Genomic DNA, 16174 nt, shown 5'->3' with positions numbered 1-16174 from the left:
GATACACTGAGATATTATACTTCTAGCAATAAGTAATAGATTATTCTTTGGAATCAGTTACATTAACATAGTAAACTGGAATCAGGTGTTCGAGGAAGTGTTTGCTAAGGCTAAAGCTAGTATCCTTCCTCTCCATCGTCTGTATGTCTGTGCCATTGAGCTCATGGCCTGCCCCCTCGCCCCATCTACCCCTTTCAGCCACTGAAAGTCAGGCTATGGATTACATTGAGGAAGCCCTAAAGCAAGGAGACACTCGTCCCTCAACTTCTCCACCCTCTGCAAACTTCTTCATGGAGAAAACCTGTGATATTAACCAAGTCATGGTCAAGTATTGTTACCCACTACCTTGGTTACATCAGCACTGGAATAGCTTCACAATGTCAGGATTTTCACAAAACTGGACTTGCGCAGCAACTACTGTCAAAGAGATCACCTAGGGTTTCAGCTGTTGAGATCAGCTGTTGAGATCAGCTGGGGTTTCAGCTCCATCGCAGCCTCACTCACCTCACTGATCAAGAAAAAGCCCAAAAAGCTCTGACGGAATGCAGCCACAAACCAAGGGTTCAACCGGCTCAAGAAAATGTTCACCCCATCTCGAAACACCCTGAACCAAAGCTCCATCCAGTGGCTGTCTTTTCCAGATAATTGTCTCCAGCCAAGCGAAGCTATGACATTGGTAACGGAGCTTCTGGTAGTTAAGTTGGCCCTGGAGGAGTGGCATCACTGGCTGGAGGGGGCACTGCACACATTCAAAGTCTATACAGACAACAAGAAGGAATATACATAAAGACTGTTAAAAGGCTGAATTCTCGACAAGCAAGATGGGCACTATTGTCAGGTTTCTCTTGTACTGTCCGGCTCCAAGAATGCTAACGCTGACTCCCACTTACCCTAATATCCTGCTTCTCCTAAGGAACACAGTGGTTTATCTTGGCACAGTACCATTTCATAGGTCTTTTAACTTGGGAAGTGGAAATAGAGATCGGGAATGCCCCTGAACAATGAGTACCCTCTCATTGTCCAGCCAGCAGAAAATATGTGCCAAGACAAGCTCATCATGTGGGTACACACCTCCCCAGCCACAGGACATTCGGGCACCCACAAAACCCATCAGCTCCTACAATGCAAATACCGGTGGCCCTGTATGCTTTCTGACATTCACAAGTTCACCTCCTTGTGTACTGCATGTGCTCAAGTGAAAGTTCTGTAACCAATAGCAACCAAAAAATTTGTTCCATTGCCCACACCACAGCAAAAATGGTCTCATATTGCCATCAACTTTGTCACAGATCTCCGGGTGAACAACATACACACATGAGTATCATGTAAATCAGCATTTCTAACACATTATAATGTTACATGAGTTAAAAAAGAATCATGAATCATCTAAACAAATGGCTGCATAGTTTTCTAAACTAAACTGAATTATCCTTACACTACAAAATCACTTCAATTTACTTTAATTTTTACTGTACTATTTTTTAGACCTTGTTCTTCTCTCTTTTTTCTGTTGCCTTTTTAGCTTCTGTGGGTATTTTGTAGGGAGATTTTTCATGTATGATCCTCTTTTTGCTGACACACTGTTCATATCTGTTAATTCCTTGTCTCTTCACACCCAATCAGTTTGGTGAATATAGTATTTAATTACACATTTTATTGATTGTAAGTAATCTGTGAAGTTAAAAATTCTGTGATACTCTTTAGTAGCCACAAATGAGATCTCTGGTCTGATTCGTCATGGATAAAATAATTCAGTTAGCTGTATCTAGTTAGTAGTTGGGTAAAGTAGCCTATTTACATGGTATGACATACTGTCAAGTCCAGAAGTATTTGGACAATGGCGGAGGTTTTGTGATTTTTGCCTTTATACACCACCACAATAAAAACACAATAAAACAATCAATATGTGATCGACGTGTAGACTTTCAGCTTTATTTTAAAAATATGGCATTTACCATTTAGGAATTACAGCCATTTTCTACAAAGTACCTTCATTTTCAGGGGCTCAAGGGTATTTGGACAAAGTGACATAATTGTAAATATAACCGTAATTTTAATACTTGGATGAAAATCCTTTGCAGTCAATGACAGCCTGAAGTCTGGAGCCCATGTCCTCAAAACTCAAATTCTTAGTTTCCTCCCTGGAGATGCTTTGCCAGGCCTTCACTGTAGCCACCTTCAGTTGCTGCTTGTTTGTGGGTCTTTCTGCCTTCAGTCTTGTCTTCAGTAAGTGAAAAGCATGCTCTATTGGGTTTAGATCAGGCGACTGACTTAGCCATTGAAGAATATTCCATTTCTTTGCCTTCAAAAAGTCTTGAGTTGCTTTCGCAGTATGTTTAGGGTCATTATCCACCTGCACTGTGAAGTGGTGCCCTATCAGTTTTGTAGCATTTGGCTGAATGTGAGCAGAGAGTATAGCCCTATACACCTCAGAATTCATATTGCTACTTCTGTCAGCAGTCACATCATCAATAAACAATAGTGAGCCCGTTCCACTGGCAGCTATACATGCCCATGCCATAGCACGTCCTCCACCATGTTTGACACATGAGCTGTTCCTCTATTTCGCCATACTTTTCTCTTCCCATCATTTTGGTACAAGTTAAATCATTTCAGTCCAAAGAATCTTATTCCAGAACATGGGAGGCTTTTTTTAGATGTTTTCTGGAAAAGTCTAATCTAGCTTTCCTGTTCTTGAATGTTACCAGTGGTTTGCACCTTGTTGTAAACCCCCTGTATTTACATTCATGAAGGCGTCTCTTGATTGTAGATTTTGACAATGATACACCTACCTTCTCCAGAGTATTCTTGACTTCTGTTGGTGTTGTGAAGGGGTTTTTCTTCACCGAGGAAAGGATTCTGCGATCATCCACTTTAGTTGTCTTCCGTGGTCTTCCAGGCCTTTTGATATTGTTGAGCTTACCAGTGCTTTCTTTCTTTTTAAGAATGTACCCAACTGTTGATTTGGCCACAACTAAGGTTTTTCTATCTCTCTTATAGATTTATGTTGTTTTTTCAGCCTAATGATGGCCTCCTTCACTTGCATTGAGATCTCCTTGGACTTCATATTGGTAGCTCCAGTCGAACAGCTGCCAAATGCCAACTCAATACCTGATATCAACTCCAGATCTTTTATCTGATTCATTTGTCTTGAACTAACAAGGGAATGGACCGCACCTAGTCAATTAACTTCTTGTCAGTCGATTGTCCAGATACCTTTGAGGCCCTGAAAATGGAAGTACTTTACTTAAAATGGCTGTAATTCCAAAATGGTAAATGCCATATTTTTGTGGACCCTCTTAAAATAAAGCTGAAAGTCTACACTTCGATCACATCTTGATTGTTTTATTTCAAATCCATTGTGGTGGTGTATAAAGGCAAAATCACAAAAACTCCGTCATTGTCCAAATAGTTCCGGACCTGACTGTATATTGCACACCTACAAAACCAGGTTGTAATAAATGGAACAGGACTTAAGTTTTTGCTTTAGCATTATGTATCTGCTACTGGAATTCTGGTATCATAACAGCAAGTTACATATGCACCTGCACAAAAATAGAGTCCATGGGCCTTTTTTTTATCAACCAATCAATCAATCATTTGAGTCAATACTCAACTGTCCAATTGTTTAACTTGTAGCAGATTGATTTCTTGTGCAAGTGTTTGTGAGTCTCACCTTCCTGACATAGCTGACTGCATCCTCTTCTGTGTAGACTTCTGCGCTGACCCCCCCTCTCCTGCGTCGGGCCTTCACCACAGGGTTTGGAGGAGGAGGAGAAACTTCATCATCATGTGAGTCTGATTGAGAGTTAGACTTCTGTCGTGCCAAGATTTGCTTGCTTTCTTCCTGCAGAGAGATAGAGAAACAGAGACAAAGAGATCTTGATGTCTGGATCTTCTACATCCATGGGAGACATTACTGGTTTCCCAGCATCACTGAGACTACTGTCTGCGTTCCATGTTTCATTAAAGTGCCATTACTTATTTCACTTATGTTAATGGTAAGGACCTTTACTTCATGAACATGCAGTACACCTGTACAACTACAACTACATGTATATGCAAATTGTCGAATAAACCAATTATGCTGCAGCACCTCACTGCATAAAAACATGCAGATACAGGTCAAGAACGTCAGTTAATATTCATTTCAAACATTTTTGACACAGTCACACACAGTCAAAAATGTGATCCCTTTGACTGTGGCATGACTGTTGGTGGCAGACAGAGTATGTCAGAACAGAACACATGTTTGAGTATGTCAGAACACTCACTTTCACATGATAGAGTTTACACAGAATGGTGTGGAAAAAAAACCATCGACAGCAGTGAGTGGCAGGTCTAAGGGCAGAGACACCATGTTGGTGATAGAGGTCAGAGGAGAATGGCCAGACTAATTTGAACTTACAGGAAGGCTTCTAATATCTGCTCTTTACAACCTTGGGGAGCAGAAAACATCTCAAAATGCACAACAAATCAAACCTCAAGGTGGATGGGCTAGAACAGCAGAAGACAACATTGGGTTACATTCTTGTCAGCCAAAAACAGGAACCTGAGGTGACAGTTGGCACAGGCTCACTGGAACTGGACAGTTGAAGACTAGAAAAATTTTACCTGGTCTGATGAATCTTGATTTCTGCTCTGACATGGAGATGGTAGGGTCAGAATTTGGTGTCAGCAACATAAATCCATGGCCTCTACCTGCCTTTTGTCAACAGTTTAGGCTTGGGCCCTTTAATACCAATACAGTATCATTTGAATGCCACGGCCTTTCTGAGTATCGCTGCTAACCACATGCATCCCTTTATGGCCACTATTTACGCACTGCATAACTACAACTTCCAGCATGATAATGCACCGTGTTGCAAAGCACTATTCATACTGAAGCACTAACATGATTTGTCTATATTTTGCAAAGGAGACTCTCTTCTATAGAATAGTTTCTATTACCAACATGAGTACTTTGTTGCAAAGCTGTTTTGGCTATTACAGCTTTGCAATGTCTCTGGTAGAAAGTAATTAGCTTTTTGCAGCATTGTGCTTGTAATGCGAGTGGAGATGGATGCAACTGCAGTAAAAACTTTTATTAAAGGGCAGGCAGATAAATCTAAAAACGTAAGGCAGAGGCAGAGTCAAAAACAGGCGTGGGTCAGGTGATGTACAAACAAGGCAAACTAGGCAAAACAAACACAAGGATCAAGAAATAGGCAAGAAGTCAAAGACCGGCACGAACACAATGAACAAAACGGCTAGGTAAAGTCAGGCAGTGAAACACTGAACAAAACTGAGTGAAGAACAAAGACACATGGGGGGTGTATAAGTATACGAACTAATCAAGTGCAATTTGGGAAAGGCTGCCCCTTTGGCCTGGAGCTCTGAAGGTGAGGCCACCATGTTGGCCTCTGACTGGAGCTTGGCAGGGGAGGCTGCCACATCGGCCTCTGGCTGGACTTCCTCTCCAGCATCCTGCTCCTCACAGTAGATACTGAATGGCCAGGTGGGCGTGTCTGACAGCCATCAGGAGATGGCTAGGCCATCTTCAGTAATTTTGGCTGTATGTCTTGGGATGTTGGCTTGTTGAAATGTCAATCTTCTCTCCACATTAATTTTTCTCCTAACATGTTCTGGTACATCGCTCTTTTCATGTTTTCTTCAATGACAAGTAATGCCCCAGTACTGTTTGCAGAGAAGCAACATATCATCATACGCCCACCTCCATACTTCACTGTGCGTATGGTGTTCTTGGGATCATACAACCTTTCTTTCTCCAAACATGATTAGCTGAATTATTCCCAAAGAGTTCTATTTTTATTTTGTCTGACTAAAGTATATTGTTCCAAAAGTGTTCTGATTTGTCCTGTGGTTCTTTTTTAGTTTTGTGCTGGGTGTAGGAACAGAGATGATAACAGTGCAGTTTGTTCTCTGTGTAACTGTTGTTTCTCCTGTTTTCAGGTCATTCTGCAACTCTTTTCAAGTGACTGCTGGCTTCTCTCCTACCTTTCTTATTATTAATCTGACAATGTGTTTTGAAATATTGGCAGGCACACCTCTCCTGGGACAATTTGTTGATTCCATAAACTATTAAATTATTATTAATCCAATTGTACTGATAGAGATGTTTAGAGTCGTTGCTCTTTGGTATTGCTCTGTAGCTTTTTAAGTTCTGTTTAATATGTTGTCCCTCAGAACTTTAGGAAGCTCCTTCACCTTCACCATTACTGCTACTACTTGTGTATAATACAGTAAAAGAATAGCAAAGGATATAGCATTGAATACAAGAAAAGTTTAAATAGAACATTAGAACATTAAGAGATGTGATACAGTGAATATAAAAAAGTCTACACACCCCTGTTAAAATGTCAGATTTTGTCAAGATAAAAATGAAACTAAGCTACATTATTTCAGAACTTTTTCCACCCTCAATGTGAAAATACAATGTATACAAATGAAGTGGAAAAACAATCAGAAACATTTTAGGGAAAAATAGTGAAAATAAAGTTACAATAACCTGGTTGCATAAGTGTGCACACCCTTTATAATTGGATCTCATGTTCAAAAGTAATTATCATACAGCTGTCTTCAATGAAATTATTCTGATTAACCCCAAATAAAGATCAGCTGTTTCTATAGGATTTTTTTTGACATCTTCTTGGTTTCATCTGACTGTTAAAGCCATGGTCTGCAAAGAGCTTGCAAAGCCTATATGGTATCTCACTTGTCGAAAGATATTGACCAGGAGAGGGGTATGAAAGAATTTTCGAAACATTAGATGTACCATGGAACACCATGAAGGCCATCATCAACAAGTTGAGAAAATGGAACACCATAGTGACATTACCAAGAACAGGAGATCTCTCCAAAATTTATAAAAGGACAAGACAAAATCTTACCAGGCTGTCAAGAGACCTACGGCAACATTAAAAGAGCTGTCAGAATATCTGACAAGTACTGATTACTCTCTGTATGTGACAACAATCTCTCATATTCTTCATATGTCTGGGCTATGGGGTAGGGTAGCTAGACGGAAGCTATTTCTCAGAAACATCCAGACTCAACTAAATCACCCTAAACCATGTGGCAAAATGTTTTATGGTCTGATGAGAACAGTTCTCAAAGTTTGGAATAATTCCATAATTCCAAAAGATATGTTTGGAGCAAAAAAGCACAAAAATCACCACAGAACACCAAAACCAAGTTGAAGCATGCTGGTGGCAGCATCATGCTTTACGGCTGCTTTTCTTCAGCCACAACTGGAGCTTTTATCAAGGTGTAGTGAATCATGAACAGCTACAAATACCAGCCGATTTTAGTGCAAAACATTCAGGCATCTGCTAGTAAGCTGAAGATGAAAAGGAATTTCACCTTTCAGCATGACAATGACCCAAAGCATACATCCAAATCAAAAGAAGATCAATGTTTTCGAATGGCCTAGCCGTGGGGTGACCTGAAGCGAGCTGTGCACAGGAGATGTGCACACCCTCACAATTTGACGGAACTAGAATATTTTGGAAGAAAGAGTGGGAAAATATTGCCAAGTCAAGATGTAACACACTGATAGATTCTTACCCAAAAACACTGTAGGATCTGAAGTGAACAGGCAAGAAAAGCAAAGAAGCCATAAAGCTAGGAATCCTGTTTCCAGACTTTGCAGACCCAAGTTAATTACCACTTGTTTACTGATTGCTGGATTTCAACTGTCCTGTGAACAATCAGCAACGAACAGGACATCCCTGACCAGAGGATGAACCCTCTCAGCCAAGAGGAACCTCTGTCAAACTTATTGATCTAGGCTGTTGGCCAAGACCAGATGGCTCACCCAACACGATGGTAAAACTGATAACTACAGAAGGGGGGGGGGACTCACCCAAGGACCCTCATGGAATGAGACCTTTGTTCTCCCCAGGAACACAAAGTTCACCACCCTTCACACATTCCACAGAACCCAGCTTTAACAGACTACATAAGGCTGCTTCACATCCCCTATAAGGACAATGACTTTTAAGATGATGCACCATAGTTTGGAAACTTGTTGCCTCTTTTAATGTCATTCCGTATGTGTGTCATGCTTATAGCCACCAAGTCATTATAATGCTTTTTGATCATTTAACAGGGACCATAGTGTTCGTGTGTGTATCAATAACAGCAGGTATGTCATGTTTGGTATGTGTGTTATCACTATTGAATTTCCTAAGGGTTGGTATAATGTAAAGTTGAGTACGATGTACTACATGTATGTTACCAAATTCCTTAACAGAGTTCTAACTTAACCTTATGCAAAGTTTGCAAAGCACATAACTCAGAGACCAGAATGTTAATTAGTGTCAGAGGAGGAGAATACAGTTTACACCCTGCCCCAAGATCCTGCTGATTGGAGCAAACACTTTGGGGTCAGCCCAACTGGAAAGGGTTAAAACCCCCTGACACAAAGGAAACTCTGAGTCTCATCCTATCCATCCTTGAGAGAGTCCAACACATCTTTGGAGTCTCATCCACTACATCTCTGCAAGAGTCTCCATCCACATCTTCCAAGAGTCTCATCCAATCCATCTTTGAGAGAGTCCAACAGATCTTTGGAGTCTCATCCACAACATCTTCCAAGAGTCTCATCCAACACATCTCTGCAAGAGTCTCATCCACATCTTCCAAGAGTCTCATCCAATCCATCTTTGAGAGAGTCCAACAGATCTTTGGAGTCTCATCCACAACATCTTCCAAGAGTCTCATCCACAACATCTTCCAAGAGTCTCATCCACATCTTCCAAGAGTCTCATCCAATCCATCTTTGAGAGAGTCCAACACATCTTTGGAGTCTCATCCACTACATCTCTGCAAGAGTCTCCATCCACATCTGAAGGAAGTCTGATCAACCAAGAGCTTTAGAAGTTCATCACAAGGAGATCACGCTTGCTCCTTGTCAACCCATCTGGCAGACAATGGAATTGTCTACGGAGTCGACGGAGGCGCAGGCGGGATCACTTGGAATATTTTTCTTATAGCATCAGCAATGAGTTAAAATACTCTGTCATTTATGGTCACACAGAAAAGAGGAAGACATCTTTCAAAACTGTAAAGTGTCTACTCACAATAAAAACAAAATGTTGTGCTTTTGTAAAATACAGAAAAAAACAGGATGCACTTTCCACTGCGTCTATCTCCGTGAACTTCTGTGTGGAGCGCTTCACAAAAATGAACCAAAACTCAGCATATAATTGTCACACAGACATGAGAAATATGTCTATAGAAACCTTGAAATGTCTACGTTTAAATGAACCAATTCAAATCCAAAACAAATATTCTCTGATTATGTAATGTGCATGAAACTAACGATAACCACCAAAACTGCCGTCTAAGAAACTCGAGGGTCCTGGTCACTCCAGGGTGTCTGGAGAATGGGGACACATGCCCCGACTCCAAGAATTGCTGGCGTATTTTGGTAGGGATATATAACTTGGATTGTCACATGTTTGGTGTCAAAATACTCAGGAGAGTGTGAAACTTAATACTTATCAAAAACATGTTGAAATTTATAAACAGTATGGCCACCACATGCCAATCAAGTGGGGTGGAGCTGATTTACTCAAACAGCTGTACATCATGAATGGCTGCATGGAATTATACCAAACGTGAAATGCATGTATGGCAAAGGATTCTGAGGTGATATGCAAAGTTTGAAGCATACCCACTGAAAAGGTGCAGAACCAAGTTGAAATAGATGTTTCTCAGAAACTGAAAGTCCATTTAAGTTGAAATACTGTATGGTGTCCTGCATCAATGTGCTAATCTGTAGCTGGATTTTTAATCACCACTGAATTACTTCAGAAACATGGCTGCTTTAAGATTTCAACAAGCATTTCACACAACTAGCATTGAGCTATTGTCACAAAACTGCATAAGTATGTTCATGCATGGTCTCTTTATTGTTCTATGTATCTTGCCAAAAACTGTCCACTGGGGGTACTATTTGCAAGTGTGAGTGCTTGGACCCCACAGATTGGCATTGTAGCTATATTTATTTTAAGAATACAAATCATACAGCCTAAACTGTAAAGCGTACTACCTAGAAATTTGATAGGTAGATGTGGTATGCCAAAACCCCACTCAGGTGAATAAATTGTGCTTCTTTGTGTCGCTACAGTGTGTATGTTTACGTTTTTTGCCTATATCTCAAGAACTGTGAGACGTAGAGTCAAAATTCTTTTTTCCTCTTATTCCGTGGCAAAGGTTGGGGTGTGGTCACACAAAGGGGGCAGAGCTGAGGTCAGATAGCTGTTTCTCATGAACCATCAGTCTGATTGAGCTGAAATTTTGTATGCTGCATCTACTGTATGTGCCAATGAGATATCGTCACAAAAATTGAATGATAATTTTGGTAGGGACCCACTACTATCTGATGCAATCGCTCTCAAATTGGCCAGTAGGGGGTGTTATTCATTACTGTGCACACAAAAACAAGCATATCTCTTGGAAAATAAGGTGTACAATAAAATGTTTTTTTGTCTTGATTGTTTTGCTTAATCTTACAAAAAACTGCATTTTGGAATATTTATCTCTGGCCCTAATATGCAAAATGCAGTTCTGCAAACTCTTCCTAGGATTTTTGGCAAAAGAGAGATTGCCTCAAGCTGGGCCCTTTTGGATCTTCACAAATATAGTGTTAAACTACTCAGCAGAGTAATCTCAATAATTATCAGAAAGATGTTGACAATTGTAAACAATATGGCCATCTTATGAGGTAGAGCCTAATTTATTCAGCTTAACCTAATTTGACAGCTCAATCTCATTATATGTTGCATGTATTTGCATGAAAAATTAAAGGTATATACAGGAAAACATTCTGAGGTCATTTGTAAAGTTTGGGGCATCATCATACATAGGGGGCAGGTGTAGGTTCAAATACTCCCATTAGCACTGTTAGCACTGCTAACACTTTTAGTGTCAACGTGTCAACATGAACATAAAAACTGTTCAGCTTGTCTGCTAGAGACACGTCTGCATATACCATTGTGGAGAATGGTGTTTTATATTCCGTTATCATTCTCAGTCCTTGCGCTAGGCTCCTAGAACCACCCTGTTGGAACTGTGACTCTAGTTTCCTCTCCTAGTGCCACTTCGCCTCCTTCACCACTCTGTGAGTATTGTAGGATGCAGCTTTATATTCGTCCATGTTCCCAGTGGTGAGCCCCACGTTATAGGCAGCATTGCGAGAATTCAGAGCATCACAGCTGGTTTTATCCACCTATGGCTTCTGGTTGGGAAACTTAATAAATCCCACAACCGCTTCCACAAACAGGTTGATGTCATCGGAGCTATGCCTGAACATGTTCCAGTCTGCGTCATCTACAGTATCCTGCAAAGTGGCCACCAATTGGTCCATCCAGCCTGTGACCTTCCTCTAAACAGAAGCTTAGAAAAAAGCACAAGCATGAAAAATGGTCTTGTGCTCAAATAAAATAGCAACATATCTGCATTAACCAACAAATTAAACTTGTGCTGGTGCAAAAGCAAGCCCATGGTCTCATTATCAGGTTCCTTATAGCCTCATCTAGTGATTCCGTGACTCAAATCTGGTAACGATTGGAGAAATTTTTACATTGGAATGGGAATAAAAAGGTTTTTGTTCATATTCAAAATGGCAGATTCCCGAATCATTTTTATAGCATTTTTATATGTCACAGAGCATGCTAGCATGTAAACTGCATAATTGTACCATGAAGTACACCTGTCTGCAAGCATCTGTGCTTGATATATTTGCCACTCATTTTTCAGATTTTCCTTTAAACTGCCACTAGTCTATAGTTATAGCAACATACATTTCCAACTGGAAAACGAATTGGAAAATTTCTGAGAAACAGTTAACTCAATTGTGGAAGTGGGGGCATGGTCAAGCATCAGCTACGGATGGAGAGGAGGAACTGACAGATAACCCGTGATGATTCTTGCCTGTGTCTTATTACCATCAGTCTATTCATTTGTGTTTCTTTGTGCTTTAACCAGAGAGTAACTGCTGTAACCAGAGAGAGAGTGACATAGATGGCGGAGAGTGCAACACACATAAACAGAGCATGACCTTGAACTTTAAACAGCCGCAAGCTAGTGATGGCCCTTTTTCAGTTGGTTTGTTTGTGTTGAGTTTTTGATAGTGCACTGAAAAGCACAGTGGAACCCGGAGTGCTACTGAAATTCTGCCTACCTCCCAAGTCTTCCTCCGCACCCAAACCCACTGGGTCAAAATTAGTGGTCAGATTGCACAAAGCGTATTGTGGCTCTCATGGTGTGGTCAGAAATCCACCTACCAAATCTGATGTCACTACAAGTATGGCCTTACTTCATGTTTGCTCTCTGTCAGCTGATTGTAGGTTAGGCGAACACTTATGATCATAAAGTTTAAACGTTTTTTTTAGTTTTGTCTAGCCCAAACTGAATATCATCTCAGAAAATTTTAACAATCATTTGACAAAATTTGTAGATGTAGTTTCATAAAATTATGCAAATTAGCTTCAACATTAGGTCCCTTATGCAAGTCCCCTGTCACAGGTTTGTCCCCAGTAACCAAGGCCAGATTTATGCATAGGCTTACTTTGGGTGGATGAAATCAGGCCCCCTGATTAATTAAAAACTATGAATAAATATGTACATTTTTAACCCATTAGATTGGAATATTTGCAAAGAAATATTGTCCAAGTTCAGTACCTTGTTTATATGTCCTTTGTATTGTTCAGCTGTATCCCAGTCATATTTTTGTTTGTTTTGAGTTTTGTTTATTGGTTGAATTTTTAACAACGGGAGGGAACTTAGGTGCAGTCACCTGGACTAATTAATAATTAATTAATATGCTCTCATAGCTAGTATTGATGAAGTCCCTGCTTGCACTCTGCACACAAAGTACATTGTCCTCAACCATTACGTGACAATTAGCATACCTAACAATCTCTCCCTCCCTATCTCTCTCTCTCTGTCTCTTTTGAGCTACACATGCTACTCCTGAGATATCAGTGGTCCTGACCCTTTCTGCTCTCCAGACCTGCCTGATCCATCCTGATACCCTACTTCTGGTTGGAGTTCTCAGGCCCCACATGCAATTGATATGAACAGTCTTGCTATGATGGCTTAGGACTGCAATTGCTATGATAGCATTAGGACTGCAATTGCTATGAACAGTATCGCACTCAAGTCTCCATCAGTGAACAGTTGATAACTTCAATAAAATAGACTTTATGTGAAAACTATAATGAATTTCCTGTTTACACAAATGCACTTTGACCAGATGGTACACAGTTATAGAAGGTAATTATTTATAATTGCACTATTTGTTGTCACCCAGATGAGGATGGGTTCCCTTTTGAGTCTGGTTCCTCTCAACGTTTCTTCCTCATGTCATCTCAGGGAGTTTTTCCTTGCCACTGTCGCCTCTGGCTTGCTCATTAGGGATAAATTTATAAGTTTAAAACTTATATCCTGAATTTATATATTTTTGTATAGCTGCTTCGTGACACTGGCCACTGTTAAAAGTGCTATACAAATAAAACTGAACTGAATTTAATTTAACTTGTTGTCTGATAACAGAGAGAGGTTTGATTTGTCTAAGGTCATCTATTGTAAGAGTTCATGTTTTAAATGTGACATCAAAAGGAGAACCAACTAACCCCCTGAGTTAGTTGAACAATTTCTCAAGCTGACAATCTCTCTCTTAGGGATCATCACTAAATTGCAGCAAAAAAGAAAAGTGTTAAAAGTTTGACAACCACCTGACTTCAGTAGCATCTTGCTGCGTATGAGTTATGAAATGCAAGCTACTCCAACCAGCTACTGCCCACAGAGACAAACCAATTAGTTGCATTTCTCAGTTGGAAAGAATTAGAACATAGAATTACAACATTCCAAAACAAGCTGAATGACAAAATGTACCTTCTACAACAGCTACTAGTTGGGCATATTTGATCTCATATTTGTACTGAATCCCAGGTTCTGTGCCTCAGCCAGCCCGAAGTGACACTTACAGGGATTGGCTTTCAGGCCTGCCTACCGGAGCTCCTTCAGTACCTCCCTCAGGTGGAACAAATGGTCTATCCAGGTGGCTGAGTGAATGACCACATTATCCAGTTATGCTGGTGCGAAGGCCCTGTGAGGCCATAGGATGATATCCATGAGCCATTGAAAGGTTGTGGGTACCCCATAAGGGGAGGACCCAGTGCCCACTCTATGGCCAGTGCCCACTCGAGGTGGAGAATGCCATTTTGGGACTGGTTTCGGGCTTCAGGGCTACCTGCCAGTAGCCTTTTTTCAGGATGAGGGTGGAGATGGAGCAGGCCATCCCCAGGCACTCCACTATGTCATCCACCTGGGGGATCGGGTAGCTGCCAAACTCATAGATTCGGTTGAGCCTCCAGAAGTCATTGCAAATCTACAGACTGCTATTCGGTTTCGTAACTACCACAATGGGGCTAGACCAGGGGCTAGTGGAATCCTCGATGATCCCATCTCCAGCATTTTAGCTAGTTTTTCTCAATACCCTGATGACTAGCCTCAGGGATGTGCTAGGGCCACTGCCAGATGATTAGCTAGTTCTTCCTCAATACCCTGATGACTAGCCTCAGGGATGTGCTAGAGCCGCTGCCAGATGATCATTCCTGGGGGGTTGTAATTTTGTGATGGACCAGCTGCATTTGGCCTGGTTCCACTGAAATGACGTCCACAAACTGGTCTATCAGTTCTGTGAATTCTTGTTGCTGGGTGGGAGACAGCTCTTCTCCCATATTGACCAGGGTATGCCCTGGTGGGCTTTCAGGACAGTTGGATACCACAGAGACAACAGGGAATGGCTAAAGCAATTTTTTATAGATTAATGTGGTATACTTGTGTGTCTTTGCACTTACCAGCCTTTTGCAGGTGGTAATTCCCTGAGCCTTCCTTTTCTGCATACAGTTTGCACTGGAGATAAAAAGGAGCACTCGGTCACTGGGTTGAACCCACGAGGCTGTGCCGGGTGCTTGTAGACTCTCTGCTGGGCCTTCTGTGCCTGTTCAATGTGTTCTCTATCAATTGGGCCAATGTGGTCAATGTCGCTCTGTAGCTATTGCACATATTCAACCATTGAATGGAAGAGTGAGAGTTGCTCTTCCCAAGCCTCTTGGCTACTTCCAGCAGTCCTCCTGTCCTCCTCTCAAAGAGCAACTCAAATGGGGAGAATCCTGTGTAGGCTTGGGGAGTTTCCTGGACAGCAAAGATGACATAGGGAAGCAAGAGGTCCCAGTTTCTTCTATCCTCATCCACCAATATGCACAGCAATTGCTTCAGTGATTGGTTAAAGAACTCCACCAGCCTGTCTGTTTGGGGGTGATATACAAGGTCTTGATTTGTACCTGCAAATCTGCCATTAGTTTAGATATAAAGGGTGTACCTTGGTCTGTCAGTAGGTCTTTAGGGATCCCACCTCAACAGAAAATCATCTTAAGTTTCCAGGTGATGGTACGAGATGTGGCTTTCATCATATGTTCTGTAGGGGTAGTGCCTCCAGATAACAGGTGGCATAGTCCACAATCACCAGGATATACTCATGTCCTCGCGCTGACTTCGGCAGTGGCCCTACAAGGTCCATTCCTATCCTATCGACACTAATGATGGGCAGCAGGATGAGCAGGTGGGGGTGGGCGTTTTTGGGGAGCAGAAAACTTTTTTTGGGCCCCACCCCCGGTGGCCTCCTTTTGGGTGAGAGTGGGCCAGGTGCATTATTGTGCATGGCACCATGAGGTCGAGCATCTGGCCCCTGTGCTCCTTACGAAAGTAGGAGATGCCTCCTTTAATGAGGAAGTAAGAAGCTCTCAATGCTTGGCCCATGTGCGTGTGCTCCTCGTCTATTTCCAGCACCTGACACCAGCAGTGTTTTAGTCGGTCATCTTCCTTCTGCTCTCTGCCAAAGCTACCCTCCTGAGTGGCTTGCTGATATACAGAAAGGAGCAGATTAGTCGAGAAGGGGGACTCACCCTCGTCACTGCCATCAGCACTGTCTTCTCCCTCCTCAGCTAGGTAGGCTGACCGGGTGGGCTTTCCTCCTGCAAGTCGCCATTGCTGTGGCTTTCTGGGTCTCAGAACCTTTTTAGGGTGGTACAGGGCAGCGGAAACCCCCAGCCAATCTCTCCTTATAAGAAGAGTCATAGGTAGGCCAGACATTAACACA

At 41.6% G+C, this 16174-nt stretch overlaps 1 protein-coding gene across 5 annotated transcripts in view; it reads right to left on the bottom strand.

The window, feature by feature from the left end:
- The window catches only part of LOC113528485 (protein kinase, cAMP-dependent, regulatory, type I, beta), a 153976-nt gene that overhangs the window by 120098 nt on the left and 17704 nt on the right, over positions 1-16174 (bottom strand). For all 5 annotated transcript variants that reach the window (XM_053239092.1, XM_053239091.1, XM_053239090.1 and 2 more), the window contains one exon: positions 3677-3847. In XM_053239092.1, coding sequence (XP_053095067.1) covers positions 3677-3847 — 171 coding nt within the window. The remainder of the gene's footprint in view (positions 1-3676; positions 3848-16174) is intronic.

The sequence above is a fragment of the Pangasianodon hypophthalmus genome, chromosome 13, assembly GCF_027358585.1.
Source record: "Pangasianodon hypophthalmus isolate fPanHyp1 chromosome 13, fPanHyp1.pri, whole genome shotgun sequence".
Lineage (NCBI taxonomy): Eukaryota > Metazoa > Chordata > Actinopteri > Siluriformes > Pangasiidae > Pangasianodon > Pangasianodon hypophthalmus.
This window is presented reverse-complemented; position numbering and strand designations above follow the sequence as displayed.